This window comes from Callorhinchus milii, unplaced genomic scaffold, assembly GCF_018977255.1.
Source record: "Callorhinchus milii isolate IMCB2004 unplaced genomic scaffold, IMCB_Cmil_1.0 Scaffold5, whole genome shotgun sequence".
Classification (NCBI taxonomy): Eukaryota; Metazoa; Chordata; class Chondrichthyes; order Chimaeriformes; family Callorhinchidae; genus Callorhinchus; species Callorhinchus milii.
This window is the reverse complement of record NW_024704746.1, coordinates 11,427,946-11,443,220: the sequence shown is the minus strand read 5'-3', so window position 1 is coordinate 11,443,220 and position 15,275 is coordinate 11,427,946. Positions and strand designations below refer to the sequence as shown.

Sequence of the window (15,275 nt, the reverse complement as noted above, 5' to 3'; positions counted from 1 at the left end):
TACTTACTCCTACTTACACAACAACAACAACAATAAAAAAAATTACATTTATAGAGCACCTTTCATGTCGGGAGGATGTCCCAAAGTGCTGGAAACATGATGTCATATACAACATGATGTCGAAACGGAGCAAAACAAAAAGGGTAGAAGAATCTTTTAATTGGTATTCATATAGAAGTATTATTTATTTCAAGGTTTTTTTTGGTGAAGCATTTTGTTAATGTAACTCTTCATTTGGCTATTTTTTGCAACCTGTCCATTGGTCCAGGTTTTATTCAGAGCCTTAAATATTTGCATGATTTGGGATGAACACAAAAATACAAAGTAAAGACATAGCGTATATTCAGTTACAAGAAACATTTCTGCTGATAGACACCATGATAAGGACCAAACCTTGAATAGATAGAAACATACTTTAACTTTTTGGCATTTTTATTTAAAAAAAAGGCACAAGTGCTCAGTGCCCATTGTAACTTTTTAAAGATGTTTTTCTTTTCACAGGTTAACATTGATTTTCAGACACGAGAACTGACCAGGAAGAATGTCCTGGAACCTGCCCCGAGCTGCTTTAATGACGCACAGAAACGAATCTACAGCCTAATGGAAAGGGACTCTTACCCCAGGTTCCTGAGATCAAAGGTCTACTTGGACGTGCTAAACCAAAGCCAGAGCAACAGCCAGTCACAAAGGAGATTCAGCTAGGCAGGCTGCACAGACCACATGCTCCATCCCTTCACGTCCCCTTGTCTGCAGGATCCACATCACAAATATTTGCTCTGCTGTTGTAATTTATTGTTGCAGTCAGGCTGGGATCAACTTTCCTTATGGTGCTCCGTTGCTCTAAGCTTCCATCCATTGCAGAGAATGCAGTAACTGACATGAAAACTTTACCCAGATAGACTGTGCCAGGCTTCCATATCCCGGTTTATCTGTGTCAATTGAGATGGTTGTATTTTTAACGCATCCAAGATTCCATCCACTTCCCCCTCCCTGCGGTCCATATTTAATATCCTAAACTATAAAAATGCATCTGATCAAATATTACAGTGCTTTACTGTGCATGTATTTAAGTGTTCATTTTAAAAAAGGTAAAAATGTTTATTTCTATCCAGACTTTGAAGTCTGATGCAATGCTCAAAAAAAATTGTATGAACTTTTTTCCCCATTGCACTTTTATTTGTATATTTATCATCCCCCTCCCAACCCGTTCAATTTGCGTGAATGTATTTATTATATAAGATATTGAATAAAATGTGTTTAAGAGGTCAAATCATTGCCTTTAAATCTGGGAGATAGGAGAAGCTAATACCAGATTAGTTTTTATTTAAAAAAAAGGCAACCCGCTTTCACCTCACTCCGATTCATGTTCAGGACACGTGCAGCATATCACGTTCTCTGTTGGTTTCAACCAGAAAACGCTGCTGGCAAAGTTGCGCTCAGGTGCTCCTGGTCCTCAGCTCTCAGCTGCTTGGAATCATGAGAAGGTGAGGGAGCAAGTTGACTGGTAGAAGCAGAAAGCATCAAAATACTTGATGGATATACCAGGGAGGAAAGAATAGAAGAATGTGGGAGAGAGGGGATTAGGAGGATGGAGGCTTATGTGGAGTATAAACATTGGCGCAGATTAGTGTATCTAATTGTAAGTTTCTTTGGGTTCTATGTAATTTTAGGACTACCTGGGGATTTTTTCTCGAAGAAGCAGCTATTTTCCTTGCTGTTGCACTGGATCTGGCTTCATATCAGAACTGTGCATCTACAGGGCAAAAAGGTGAAAGAGACAAGGTTTGGTGACCCCCACAATGGGTTTTCTCCCCAAAGGGTCGCTCTGGTAGAAGCACTGAGCAATAAAGTCAGAGTAAATTGCAGCAGTCACCTTACTTTACAGGAAAGGTTGTTACACTTTGGTTTATTTTGACATGAAGTGAGACCTGCAGTAATTTACATACAAACCTGAAAAGCCGAAAGTGTCCAATAATTTGCGTAATTCATGGCTGCAGAAATAAAGAGTAGATTCACAAAAATTATATATATATACTATTGGAAAATCTAGTTTTAAAAAAATGGGGCTTCAATAGAAGTAGCACAAAGAAGGAAATTACAATAACATTTTGACATACACAAAGTACAGTCACAACACTTTACAGTAAATCCTGTGAAGCTCTTTGGAATTGCATCCCACAGTCCCGCCGCCTCACCCCCTCCCTTGCCTTCTTCAAGACCCTCCTCTTCGACTGTGCCCTCCTACCCATACTTTCCTTGCCCTTCACCCCTCCTGATCCCAACCACCAGCTCGTGTGCGGATCCCTGGCTGTCCAGGGCCTGGGATGTTCTCCTGATGTGAAAGGCACTGTATAGATGTAATTTGTTGTTGTTAATGATCGACAGAATCATATGTTCTCATGAGAAATCGAGTTAGTAAAGGGACAGATACTGATGACATTTAAGATCACACATGGAAACCGAAGGAGTTTAAAATCACACGCGGGTGTTGCATGCAGAAAGCCCTTCAGCACATTTGATCCTATCCTTCCAGAACACCCAGTCTACTGCCCTCCCATTATGTTGCAGTTTGGAACCAAGAATGCGGTACATTCTGCTATGTGAAGAGAAACATCAGCACATAGAAGAAACACACATTGTTCAGTCACAGTCCAAACAGTTCGGCACTTGTAAGTGTTACATAGAACAATAATAAAAATGCAAACGGGTGACAGCCAGTCAAACTTTAATGCTGTTAAGCATTTAGCACGAGCTTCTTTCCTTCTGATTTTCACAGTGATCTATTAAACATTTGTGCAGCTACGAGGGTAAAATGTGGCTTCAGAATTCAACCTTTATTTTAACAAACGTTGCATAGACACTGTTACTTCTGTGTACAGCACTGAAGCAAGTGCTGTAACAAGAACCAAGTCCTTAACAAGCGCAAAGAAACAAAAAGAAAAGAAAGCATCATAACCAAGGAAACTGAATTCTAAGAGGAGTGTACTTTTAAACATGCCATCCACAAAATAAATTGTTTCCGTGATGGGACTTTCATGTAGCTGATTACAGCTGCCTTTAATCGCATGATAATCCTTGCATTTTGATGTAGCGTCTTTTATGTTGGAAGGATGTTGGAAAGCACTGCACAGGGTTTATTGTAATGTATTGTAAGATATACTGCACTGGGTTTACTGTTGTATATACTGCAAAAAAAATTTAAGGATTCTTTAGTTATTTTTCCCCCCGATAAACCCATTTTATTTAAAGAATTCCTGCAACAGCTGCTAGGTTACATAAAATTTAAGGCCTGCAAATAGGTCAACGATTCAGTCGATTCACTCCGGTTTACAAATCTTGGATTTATGGAAGGTAAGATAACAGAGAGCTCTGAAGGTTAGCAGTCACGTGGCAAGTTTCGATGAAGGCATCTGAAACGTTTGTCTGCTATAAAAACTGATAGCCTAGTTACTTTGTAGGAAAGAACAACCTTCCTCTAGCTTTGCTTCATTGGTTGAATCGTACTATTTTTTATAAAAATCTTTCCTCATTCAAATTAGTCGGATTACATAAAGGCTCCAATTACATATTAAAACCAGATGTGAGCATTGTTCTCATTACTGTAATCGAGATCTTCAAACCAATTGTCATGCCAAAGGGACAGAAGGCGGCAGAGGCACAAAGTCAATAATGATGCCATGATTCTCTCAATGTGATCCCTTTGCTGTATCTCCTTCAGTCACTCAGCATAATTAAAACTACACTTGACTTTGGCTCAAAAGGCTGAGAAGCGGACAAGGAATTCAACCGCGCATGATTGCTTTATTCACAGCCATTTGCAGGCAAACATGTTTGCAACCTCAAGGAGAATCAAGCAGGGTATATTGAGATGAAGATCAGACTGCAATTGGATAATCCCCAACCTGGACTACATTCAGTCGATCAGATAAGTCAATAATCTCTGGGCATGTGCCCACAGCACTGGTTTGGATTTAGCATGTGAATCCAGATCTAAATATATTTATATATTCGCAGATTGTATGCATGAAGTATTTTAAATTCAGGAATGTATGCAACTCAGACTTCCCAGTGATACTTCACCTCTTACAGAATAGAAAGTCCAGCAATCCCACTAAGCAGTGTTCAGTTTGTGCAAAGATGGAGTCCTGTAGCTCAGTGGTTAGAGCACTCGCTTTGCAAGCGAGAGACCTGAGTTCAATTCCAGGCAGGGCGAAACCTTGGCCAAGTTTCCTTACTCCATACGCCTAATAATAATCCCTCCAAAACATAAAACAATAATAAATTGGTCATTTTCAATCTACGACTGTTTGTGAGACATTGCTGTGCACAATTGGCTGCCGAGTTCGCCCACAAATATACAGTCAATTCACTTTGCAGTGTGTTTTGTGAAGCGTTGGGGACGTCCTCCCGACGTGCAAAGCGCTATATCAAATGCAAGGATTATTATTATTATTATTATTAAATTCCATTTACACTTTTATCAGTTGCTGCTAAATCTCGGGAGTGGGAATGCGGGGCTGGAATTAAAGGGCATGAAACGCAAGATCATAGTAATCCTTACATTTAATATATAGCCTTTCACGGCAACAGGACAGTGCAAAGCGCTTCACAGGATAATAAGAATCCTTGCATTTGACATAGCGCCTTATCACGTCATTGAGACGTCTCAAAAGGCTTCACAGAATATACTGTAAAGTGAATTTACTGTATATTTTGTGGGCGAAACGTGGCAGCCAATTGCTGTAATATGATATAATAATAGGATATGCTGTAAAGTATAGTGGATGCTTATTTTGTCGGCAAACACAGCAGCCAGTTTGCACACAGCAAGGTCCCACAAAGAGCCATGGTGTGAATGAACGTTTTTTTAAAAAAATTACGATGCCACAATTAACATAGTGTGAAGTGTTTCTGTGGGGAAGCACTAGAAAGAGGCAAAATAAATAAATGAAAACCTCACCACTTGTGTTCAACCTCTGTACAAGTGCCTCCTGCCCCAGAGTTTAATCTTTTATTTATGACAAATTGAAATTTCCACACCTAATGTGAAGAAAAGTAAGCAGACACCGCTGGCTGAGCAGTGCCATGTTAAGTACAGCCAACAGCTTTACTGCTCTGAGGCATCTTGGCAATAAATCACCTGAATTTAAGCCAGTAACATGTCATTGGGCAGAAATGGAAATTTCCTACAAGTACTTTGTAAAATATCTGCCCTATGCAGTTACAGCATGCTATGCGTAAGAATAGCCACCAATCCTATTCGCTTCTCTTATCATTTAGACGTTAAACCCTCTATGCATATTTTACAAAACAACAACCTAATATCTCTTTATTTATGGATCTGATAAATGTCACAGCTGTATCGTCTGTCAGCGATACGTTTCCCAGGAACTTTCAGTAAGGCTTTAAGTTTAATGTTAACGAGACAATAAAAACAGCATTTGGGAATCCTCTATTTACACTCCAGGCTTAAAATCAGCAAATACATATATATATAATATATATATATACACACACACAATTTATAAAATGTTGTTTACATCACCCTCCTGGGTTTACTGAAAATCATGCCCCTGTAAAGTTTGTGTTTTTTCTAACAGAATGGGCAGATTGTTTTCCTGTAGTTTTCCACTTTAGAACATTAGCATTGTGTGAGTAATGTGCGTAGGGTAGGTACTTTGGCTAGAAGTGTTTGCTAAATTCACGCATTTAATACTGAGAAGCAAAAACGTCATTTTCCTCTATGGTACGTTAAGCACTCTGATGGCAAGATAACTAAAATGATGGCATCTACGCCACTCAGTAACAATTATTATTTCCTTAATCTACACATGTACCGTAGAAAGGAACCTATAGGCAGGTTATTTCATAAACAAGTAGTCAGAGTATCCTTCATATTGACATTATTATTTGATAAGGCCCCCAAAATATCCTATCAAATACACCATGTATGCATTTATATGGCACCTTTCACACAGGCTGGTGTCTCAGAGAGCTTTTATGGCAACATGTCTTATGACATTTTGTCCTGGAATCAGGAAAAAGTCACAAAGGGCTTCTCAATTGGCACTTTCAGAAAGCCCTGGCCTGGGATTCTCCTGGTCACTCTGCTCTGAACCCTCTCCAATCCATCAATGTCCTATTTGAAGATAGAGTGCCCCAAACTGTATCCACTTTTCCAAATATAGCCTCTGAAGTGATGTACTACAAGGTTAAAGAGCTTGTTTTGACTTAGTCAAACGTCCTTGAGATGCATTCTACCATTTGGTTATTTTATTAAAAATAAGTTTCAACTGTGTGTCCTATTATGATGGACATCCCATCATATTCTGATTAGCCCTTTTGGTTAAAATGCTAAGGTACTACTTGTATACACGTTGGAAGGTACTGTCCTTCGGATGAGATATTAAACCAAGACTTCATCTACCTGCTCAGGTGGACATTACAGATTCTACGGCCAACAACCTTCCAGATATAATTGGTCATTCACGTCATAGCTGTTTGTGGAACATTGCTGTGCACAGTCGGTTTATTTTACAGAAATCATCTGCAAAGCACTTCAAGACAGCTTGACTCCCCCAACATTTCATTGGAGTGAGTGCCAGTCTAGATCATGAGCTCAAAGACCCCAACTCAGGTCTTGAACCCATAACTTTCTGACCCAGAGATGAGAGTTTTAGTTACCAACTGAGACAGGCTGATACAACGTGTTCACATATTCCCTGAATTCAACCACTTCCAAATCAATAGCCATATCTACAAAAAATTATACTTGAAAAGAGGGCTCTTAGATCTTCAAGCTAACAAAGCTTTTGCGCCACTTCTCTGTATTTTGCAGGAACAGCTTGGTTTACAAACAATGCACCAAACACGTCAACAGCTATGATAGCATTCCTGTGATGATAGTGCCTTCGTCAACAATGGAACCAAGACGTAGAGTTGGAAGATTGACGCCAGCATGGATTTTACATTATGAAGCCAGCACTTTTGAATTCACTCTTAATGGTTGGATACAGTTCAGCAACTCAAAAGAGAGAAAGAAAAAGGCGGAGTTATTGCTTAAAGTTAGCAGAAGTATCAGCTTGAATCAGCTGACATGTACGTTGCTGTTAGCATAAGGGGGAGGGGTGGGGCGGGGGGGCAGCAGGGAAGAGATGGTTTGCATTACCGTAAAGAAATATCTCTAACAGCACTTTTCAATCTGCTAAATGAAGAATTTTAAAACAATGTAAACAGGTAATGCTTCAAAAGCCATTCACCCTGCTCGTGATCAAACATTGTTTTGCCAGCAAAATGATTTAATGCCCATTACAGTCAGAGAGCTTTGAACTACTTTTGTTCTGGGGGAGGAGGTGAAAAAAAATGCTTTGGGGGTTTAAAACTCAATTAAATTGACTCAAATCCCCCAAAAACAATAACAGTGTTAGAAGTGCGATTTTTCAAATGTGAAGTTTTTAAACCTCAAACAAGGAACGTAAAGCAAAAGGCATTACTTACTCAACAGGCCACAGTAGCTCAGCATTAAGACTTGAAGGAATAAATCAAGGCAGAAAATGAACTGAGGCAGGCAAGTGGAAGAAATGAATCACCTCGTGCTAAATGCTATCAGAGCTCATGAGGAAAGGACATGCTCAAAAGGTCTCATCAATCAGAATTCTTGATCTAAGCTAAATCGGGATTTAGTTTTGAAAATGCTGAATTGAGAATTTGTTCTACAATAATTTAAGAGATTGCATCTTTCAATTTATATCCTCCACTGAATCAATTAAAATTTCAAAGATACGTGTGAATGTAGAGAAAGAATGGTCTATTTGAGATACCCACTATGCTGCATTCATTCATTTGACCTTCAATCACTGAGACTAATCACTAGGCATAGAGAGTTTGTCCCCAGGCCTCCACAGTCACTGTAGAGCATTACAGGTTCAATCGTGCATAGATAATCAAGTCCATCCAGGCCTTAGCACCTCCGCATCTCCCTAAACTTCTCCTATCCCACTCCCCTGTTCGGCCCCTACACTTGGCTAACTTGGGCTTGCTGCATTTTTCCTGCCATTTCCACACCACTCTCAGTGGTGGGCATTCAGTTCCTACGCCCCTAAACTATAGAACTCCCTCCTTCTACACCCCTTGCTAACCATCTTTAAATCCCATCTGGGGTGACCTACTGCTTCGAACACACCTATGCCCACCGCCTACTTCCCCCTCTGACCTTGACCTCATAAAGCACTCGCCAAGACATTACCCTACATGAAGGCGTTGTATAATTACCAGTTGTTGTTGTTTAAGAAGATGGCTCGGAGCTGAAATTTTAACAGGATGATATTTCAAAATGGATACAAGAAAATTGACGGGGTTTTCCTAAATACAGACAGCATGTCACATTACCATTCTCCTTGGCTATGAAATACTGGAACTTCCCCTAAATAATAGACTAGTTTAAAAATAAATCTAAGATGCGTCAGGACTGCCCAGTCGCCTAACCGTGATCTTAGTGTCACACAAGAGAACATTTCAAAACATAGGAGATACCAAGCAGGCTTGTTTTTTTTTAATACACATTTCTATTAACTCATGGGTTTCCTTAAGGGGGTGACTGAGAGCCGAGGGGAATAGCAGTGTAAGTGTCTATTTCTTGTCAATCTTTCCCTGTCCTTTTGCAGGTGTCAGTCGCTTTGTTTCTCCTACTGAGATGCAGTTTCAGAATTCCAGATTGGTCTCCATCATCTCACCCAATAGCCATTAGTCACATGTAAACCCCGACAATGAGTGCTGGCAGGCTTCTTGCCCTTGGGAGCATCTCTATTGAGCTCGATCCAGTCCTTGTGTTCTCCACACAAAAGCGCCTTCCAGCAGCAGGTTCCGAGTAGTGATCCGGGGATTTCTGCCTGTATTTCCCCTCTCTGTCCTTTGTATAATTAAAGGCAACTGAGGCACCACAATCAGTAGCTTTGTCTTCAGCCATCACACTCCTAACCTCTGCAACGCACGGCCTCAATTGTTCTGTCTCGGCCCCTCTTATCTACCTTTAAATTAACAAAAAAGAATTAAACCTTGCATTTCTTTTGGCGCCTTATCACATCGTTGAGAAGTCTCAGAAAGCTTCACAGGATATACTGCGTATTTTGTGGGTGAAATTCCACGCTAAAAGTTTTTCAACCGTGCTTTGGTCACCTCCCACTTCTCCCTTGACGGCATCCAACCCAACCATTGTACAGCACTCAGAGATGATATCCTGCGTGAAGAGCGCTATATAAATATATATATATATATAAATGTAAATTGTTGTTGTTCCCCCAACTCTTGGCCTGGCTGAGGGCAGCTGACAAAAAATTCAGATGTGTATGGCTCAGTGCTTCCCTGGGCCATGCTGTGCTTTTTAAATAGACGCTGACAGAAAGAGTAATAGTCCCTGACGTTCCCATATAACACAAGTGTTGCAATTTGAAGTTCTACGTAGAATGAAATTGTGCCGTCAGACCATTTTCAGCTGTCTCCTCTAGACCTCCATTAGCGAATGGTAGGGTTTTTGTTCTTTCAGACGTAAGCTAAGTAATCAGCTCAGCATTTTGCCCATGTACGCAACCGCTCCAAAATCCAGAGTTTTTTTTTAAAAAAATTCAATACGACTGCAACGTGCTAAAGTGGAATACCAGAAATAAGTCCTAGTTCAACTGCAATCATTAACCATCTGGGACAACATGATCATTTGCACATCAAACTGCCTCCGGCATGCTGAAAATATTGAACAGCTTTAGAAAATAACCATAAATAACCATTCAACAGATAAATGGTTAGCAACAGAGGCAGTGGAGAACTCCTAGCACCAAGGCAGCTTATACCTTTTCAGTTAAGAGCTGTGCAGTAAGGAATCACCTTGTGAATGATATCAGGCTGCAGAATAAGTTGTGGCTAGTTACTGTTGCCAAAACACATGCAATATTGGCTTCACATTTCTATTATTTCCACTTTTTGGCATCAGTTGTTCTGCTATTGTATTTTCGAATCATGTCAAACTTTAGTTTAAACACATATGCATCCGTAGTCAAAACACAAACAAAATTGTGTCAAATACAACAACACAAAGTTACATTTGTATAACTCCTTTCACATCAGAAGGACGTCTCAAAGCACTGCACAGAACTGTAAAGTGAGTGGCTGTTTATTTTGTGGGTAAAACGCAGCAGTGAGTGTCCCACAAACAGTCGTGGATTCAGTGACTTATTTATGACTTCTTACTGAACCTTTTTCTCTCTATGCCAATGCACAGTAATTTCTTACAAAACAAAGAGTAGACAATTAAGTAGTCACTTAAAGCTTTCAAGTTAAGAATAATTGAAGTTCTCAGTTTAAATACAGGAACAAGTAATGCTTTCTACTCTTGATGGTCACTAAACCTCAGCCCATGGGTCCAGATTCCCACATTACTGTGCACTATTAACCTACCAGGTACACATTCCTGGCTGGGCTTTGGTTAAGACAACTTTCAGCAGTGCAATTAATGACATGGTTCTTGCAGCAAGCGTATCTCCCACTGCCGTAGCAACTTTACGCTGGTACTTTATGTTGTGAAGAAGATGGAGAAGAAAAAGGTATATTATTATCCAAAAAGTTCATAAATCAAACCTGAGTGTTTTTTCACTGCTGGAGAAGGATTCCTATCCCAGCACGGCCAGGGTATTTCATCACATTCGAGTTAAGACACTTTCCTGTCATCAAACATAGTTCCAGACATTCTGTTCTTTAATACTGATAAACCAGATTATAACACACACAAGACAAGCATGCACAACTGGAAAGCATTAGCTTTCATATGGACTTAATCAGATCAGGCAACAAAATTGTGGTACTTGTCAATGATCAAAACAGGCTGCTACTCTTATAACTGTTGATGCAGAAAGTATCAAAAAAAATTATTTGGCCTCTTCTCCTCTTCGACCATGCCATCGGCCACCCCCCTTCCCCTCCCCTCCCTTCTCCCTCCCTGACCCTAGCTCGGGTCTGAAATGCTGTACACTGTCCTCCTGACGTGAAATGCACTATACAAATGTAATCTTGTAGTTGTTTTTGCTCACTTCTTCCACTTGTCTGACAAAGTGCGCCCTACAAACATGTTCCCAGGTTTATGACCTGAGGAATGCATGACAAAAAAACACATCACAGTCACATCCTACTAGGCATAGCCTTCAATTCTAAAACGTTAATATAATAATAAAATTAATAAATAATAATGGTTCGCCCCACTAACGAACTCAACCCGGGTCCTCTCGCTTGAAAGATGAGCACACTACCCACTACACTATGGGTTTTTGATGCGAGACCTAATAAATTAATAATAATGATAATAATAATAATAATCCTTGCATTTGAAATAGCATTTTTCACGTCTTCTAGACGTCTCAAAGGCCTTCACAGGATATATTCTAAAGTGAATTGACTGTATATTTGTGGGTGAAACGCGGCAGCCAATTGCACACAGCAAATGATGCTTGCGTTTTGATGTAACCCCTCAACACATCGTCAAGACATATCAAAGCGCTTCACAGGATTTTACGGTGAAGTATAGCGACTTGTAGGCAAACACAGCAGCTAATATGGTCACAGCAATATCCCACAAACTGCCATGGAGTGCATAACCATTTTTATTTAATTAAATAAACGTGCATTGCAAACATTCGCTTTACACTTTACCGTAAACCCTGTGAAGGATTGTTCAATGTTTCCCGACATTACCATTAATTATTATTTATGTGGCAGCAGGTACAGTATCTGTGAAAATCACCGGAAGGCCAGTATGATTTAGCATCTATTGTGTGGCACAGGAACATAGCTTACCCAATACAAATTCAATAGATTTGGCTACTTTTCCCTTTGCTTGTAGAATGCTTCTGGGTGCAAATTGACTGCTGCAGTCAACAACTTAATGCTCACTTGAATTCGAATGATTTCATTCCATAAAACATTTCACAATTATTTCTTTTACTCTATACCGATGTAAGTTGTTGCGCCCGATTGAGGTACCTATCCTAAACCCAGGTATACTGACCCTTTAAACACTGTATTTTGAGGTGAGTTTTTCATTTCTAGTATAATTTTATCGCCCTATACTGACAAAAGTCATATTCCCGTTTTGATGTCCTTGTAAAAAAAAATCCCGAAAGATCTCCAACATAGACAATCTGATGCATTTAAGTGAAATATTATTTTGGAGTTCTTTGTTCTAACAACCTCGTGCATCTGGAACTAATATAACAGGATAATTATGAACTCAAGAAAAAAAGGTAGAGTTATGGGGTTAGATATAAAATATTATATTTCTTAGGAACAGTATTTGATGTTAATAAGAACTGAATGTAGAATAACCACTTGTAACCAGTGTGTTAGGTTAAAAGGGAACTCTGATCAGCATTGAGGCAGAATTGTTAGCTTCAAAGGGACCCACATTTTACAGATGTTACTTTCAAGATTTAATTTTAGATTATTTTTCATCAAAAACAAATTTTCAGCAAATTTCTGAAAGATGCATCTTGCAAGGGGTTTTGTGACATGCACATTAAAGTTCAGATTTGCGTTCTTATCTTCTAAAAAATTAAATAGTGAAACTCCTTTGTACACAGCTCCCTTTTCTCTAAACTTCTCCCCGTAACCAACAACTCGATCCATCTAAATTACAATTCTACAGGTGCAGCCCTCCCAAGTTAGACCATTCGTGTGAGCCGAGATGATGGGCGACAGTTGCTTGGAAGAGGCCAAATCACAGGAGAGATCAGTCCTATACCTTTATTGCAGGCTTCCCTACAGCGGTGGTGAGTTAATAATAATAATCCTTGCATTTGATATTGTTCCTTATCACGTAATTGAGACGTCTCAAAGCGCTTTGCAGAATAAACTGTAAAGTGAATTGGCTGTAATATTTGTGGGTGAAACCCGGCAGCCGATTGTGCAGAGCAGTGACCCAAGGTCAATAATACCCTTTCAGTGCAGTGGAACCAAATCACGACATTTCAATGGCTCTTTCATCAACACGGAAAATAGTGGAATTGTAGAACTGTTCAAAACCTCCTTGACCAGAACCCAGTTCATGGTCAAAGGGTAGCCAAGAACATTCGTTCACATGGTAAAGAGTTGCTGAGTTTGTTCACATGGTGTGTTTGGATGGTGCATGCACTAAGGGTGAACACACAGTTTGAATTTTGCTGAAGGCTATTGATGTGGTAACTTTGATCTTTTCTCCCCCAATGGTTTTAACAAAGGAAAGATGAATAAACGCACAACGTGTATCAAGCTGTTTGTTCACTTCAGTGAAACCTGCTTGCAAATATACCTTGGATTACCAAAGTAAAACACCTTGGATAAACATAGCAATAGAAATTCTGTGAAAGGACTTAACCCTCAATAAGATAAATCTGTATCTCTGAACAGTATTTTTTAGAATACAAGTGCCTTATCCTCTTTGTCTCATGAGAAGTCACTACATAGCTTTGTATAACCCCAATGTTTAGCTTCAATCTTTATAATAATAATAATTGTTGCATTTCATGCAGGGCCTTTCATGTTGGGAGCACACCTCAAAGCACTTCACATAATTCTCTGTAAAGTGTAGCGACTGTGTATATTTGTGTAAGGCAAACACAACAGTCGATTTGCGCACAGCAGTGCTCCACGAGTAACAAGTAACTCAAAAAAGGGAGAAGTTAATAAAAGAAAAAGAAAAGTAGAAGCATCAGAAATGCCACATCATATTGACAAAACATCTCAAAGTACTTCACAGGAATTACTGTAAACTTTACCTATATTTTTGATAATTTTCCCGCATGTATATATAAATAAAAACACACGCTCCAAGGACTATCATAAGACTCTATTTGTACTTTTCTGGAGACACTTTCTCTCACCTCTGCACTGTAATTTTGTTTTAAATATAACTTTTGAAGGTTTCGCAAAACTATTAATAATTTAATAATTTGAACAAAATATGCAGCTATTATTTGGTTTTAAAAAAAATCAGTACCTGGGTTTTTTAAAAATCCAGGCTTACTTTCAAACCTTTCATAGAAGCAAAGCTCCTGCAGCTTTTATTCAATTATTTGTATCACGATCTGTATTTGCAATTTTCCTTGCAACAAACAGACTAGCTAATTATCTAACCTTAAAATCCTTCTTGATCTCTTACAAATTTGTTCACCTTATTAGGTGAACAAATAGAGTAAATGCACCGAAACTTTGATATCTCAACCACTTGATAAACTACATCAAATGCAAGGGTTATTATGAAAAAATATAATTTGGTCACTGAATCCACAACTGTTTGTGGGACACTGCTGTGCACAATTGGCTTCCGCATTTCACCCACAAAATATACAGTCAATTTACTTTACAGCATATTCTGTGAAGCGATTTGAGACGTCTCAATGACGTGATAAGGCGCTGTATCAAAAGCAAGGAAGATCATTATTTATTATCGCTTTAACTATTTTTTAAAGCATTTCCATGACTTGATTTTCTGTTGTTAACTTTTGCCTCTTCCAGGTTACTCTTCGGCTTATTCTGTTGCATGGCAACACGAACAGCTCTCTGAGTGGGTGTTCTTCATGTTGAAAGATACATAATAGATGCCAGCGAGCCAGAGGAGACAAGACAGCTGATAAACCCTCACGTGTTTCCAGTAAGAGCAGCTGAGGCTCAAACTAAAAGATTGAGATTCTGGGTGTTTCTTGCCCTCATTAACCTAATGATTTTTTTTTGCAAATACACTTTATTCAGAAATATAATACATATTGTGTAAAGAAAAATCTCGCATCTCAAATCATAATTCTGTTTGCTTTGCGTAACTTCAAAAGGCAACCCTTTGAGAGGGAGCTCTGTCGTCTTTCATCTAAGCTATGCATGTGATATTTTTTATTTCTGAATTAGGCCAATTAAAAAAATCTTCTCAAACATTGCTCAGCCAATTAACCCGGCTCTCCATGATGGGTGAACCACCCCACAACCCCTCCAAACACACACATAGACACACATCCATAATCAAAGTCCAATCCCTCAAACTTCCAAAAGGTGTCATGTTCCAGTCTCCTGGACACCTCCCGTTTTAGGCACTGGGTCCAGTTAAAACTACAATTAATCTTAGCCAAAAGATTAAGAAGCGATCCTGTGGTCAATTATAACATGCTCATTGATGTCCACAACTGTTTGTGGGACATTGCTATTCGCAATTGGCTGCCGCTTCCACCCACAAAATATACAGTCAATTCACTTCACAGTGTATTCTGTGAAGT

General features: G+C 39.2%; 1 protein-coding gene across 2 annotated transcripts in view; it reads left to right on the top strand.

The window, feature by feature from the left end:
* The window catches only part of LOC103180045 (regulator of G-protein signaling 8-like), a 28,142-nt gene extending 26,876 nt beyond the window's left edge, over window positions 1-1,266 (top strand). For both annotated transcript variants that reach the window (XM_007895662.2, XM_007895663.2), the window contains one exon: window positions 502-1,266. In XM_007895662.2, the coding sequence (XP_007893853.1) occupies window positions 502-702 (201 nt within the window). In that variant the 3' untranslated portion in view covers window positions 703-1,266. The remainder of the gene's footprint in view (window positions 1-501) is intronic.
* Window positions 1,267-15,275: the final 14,009 nt, after the last annotated feature.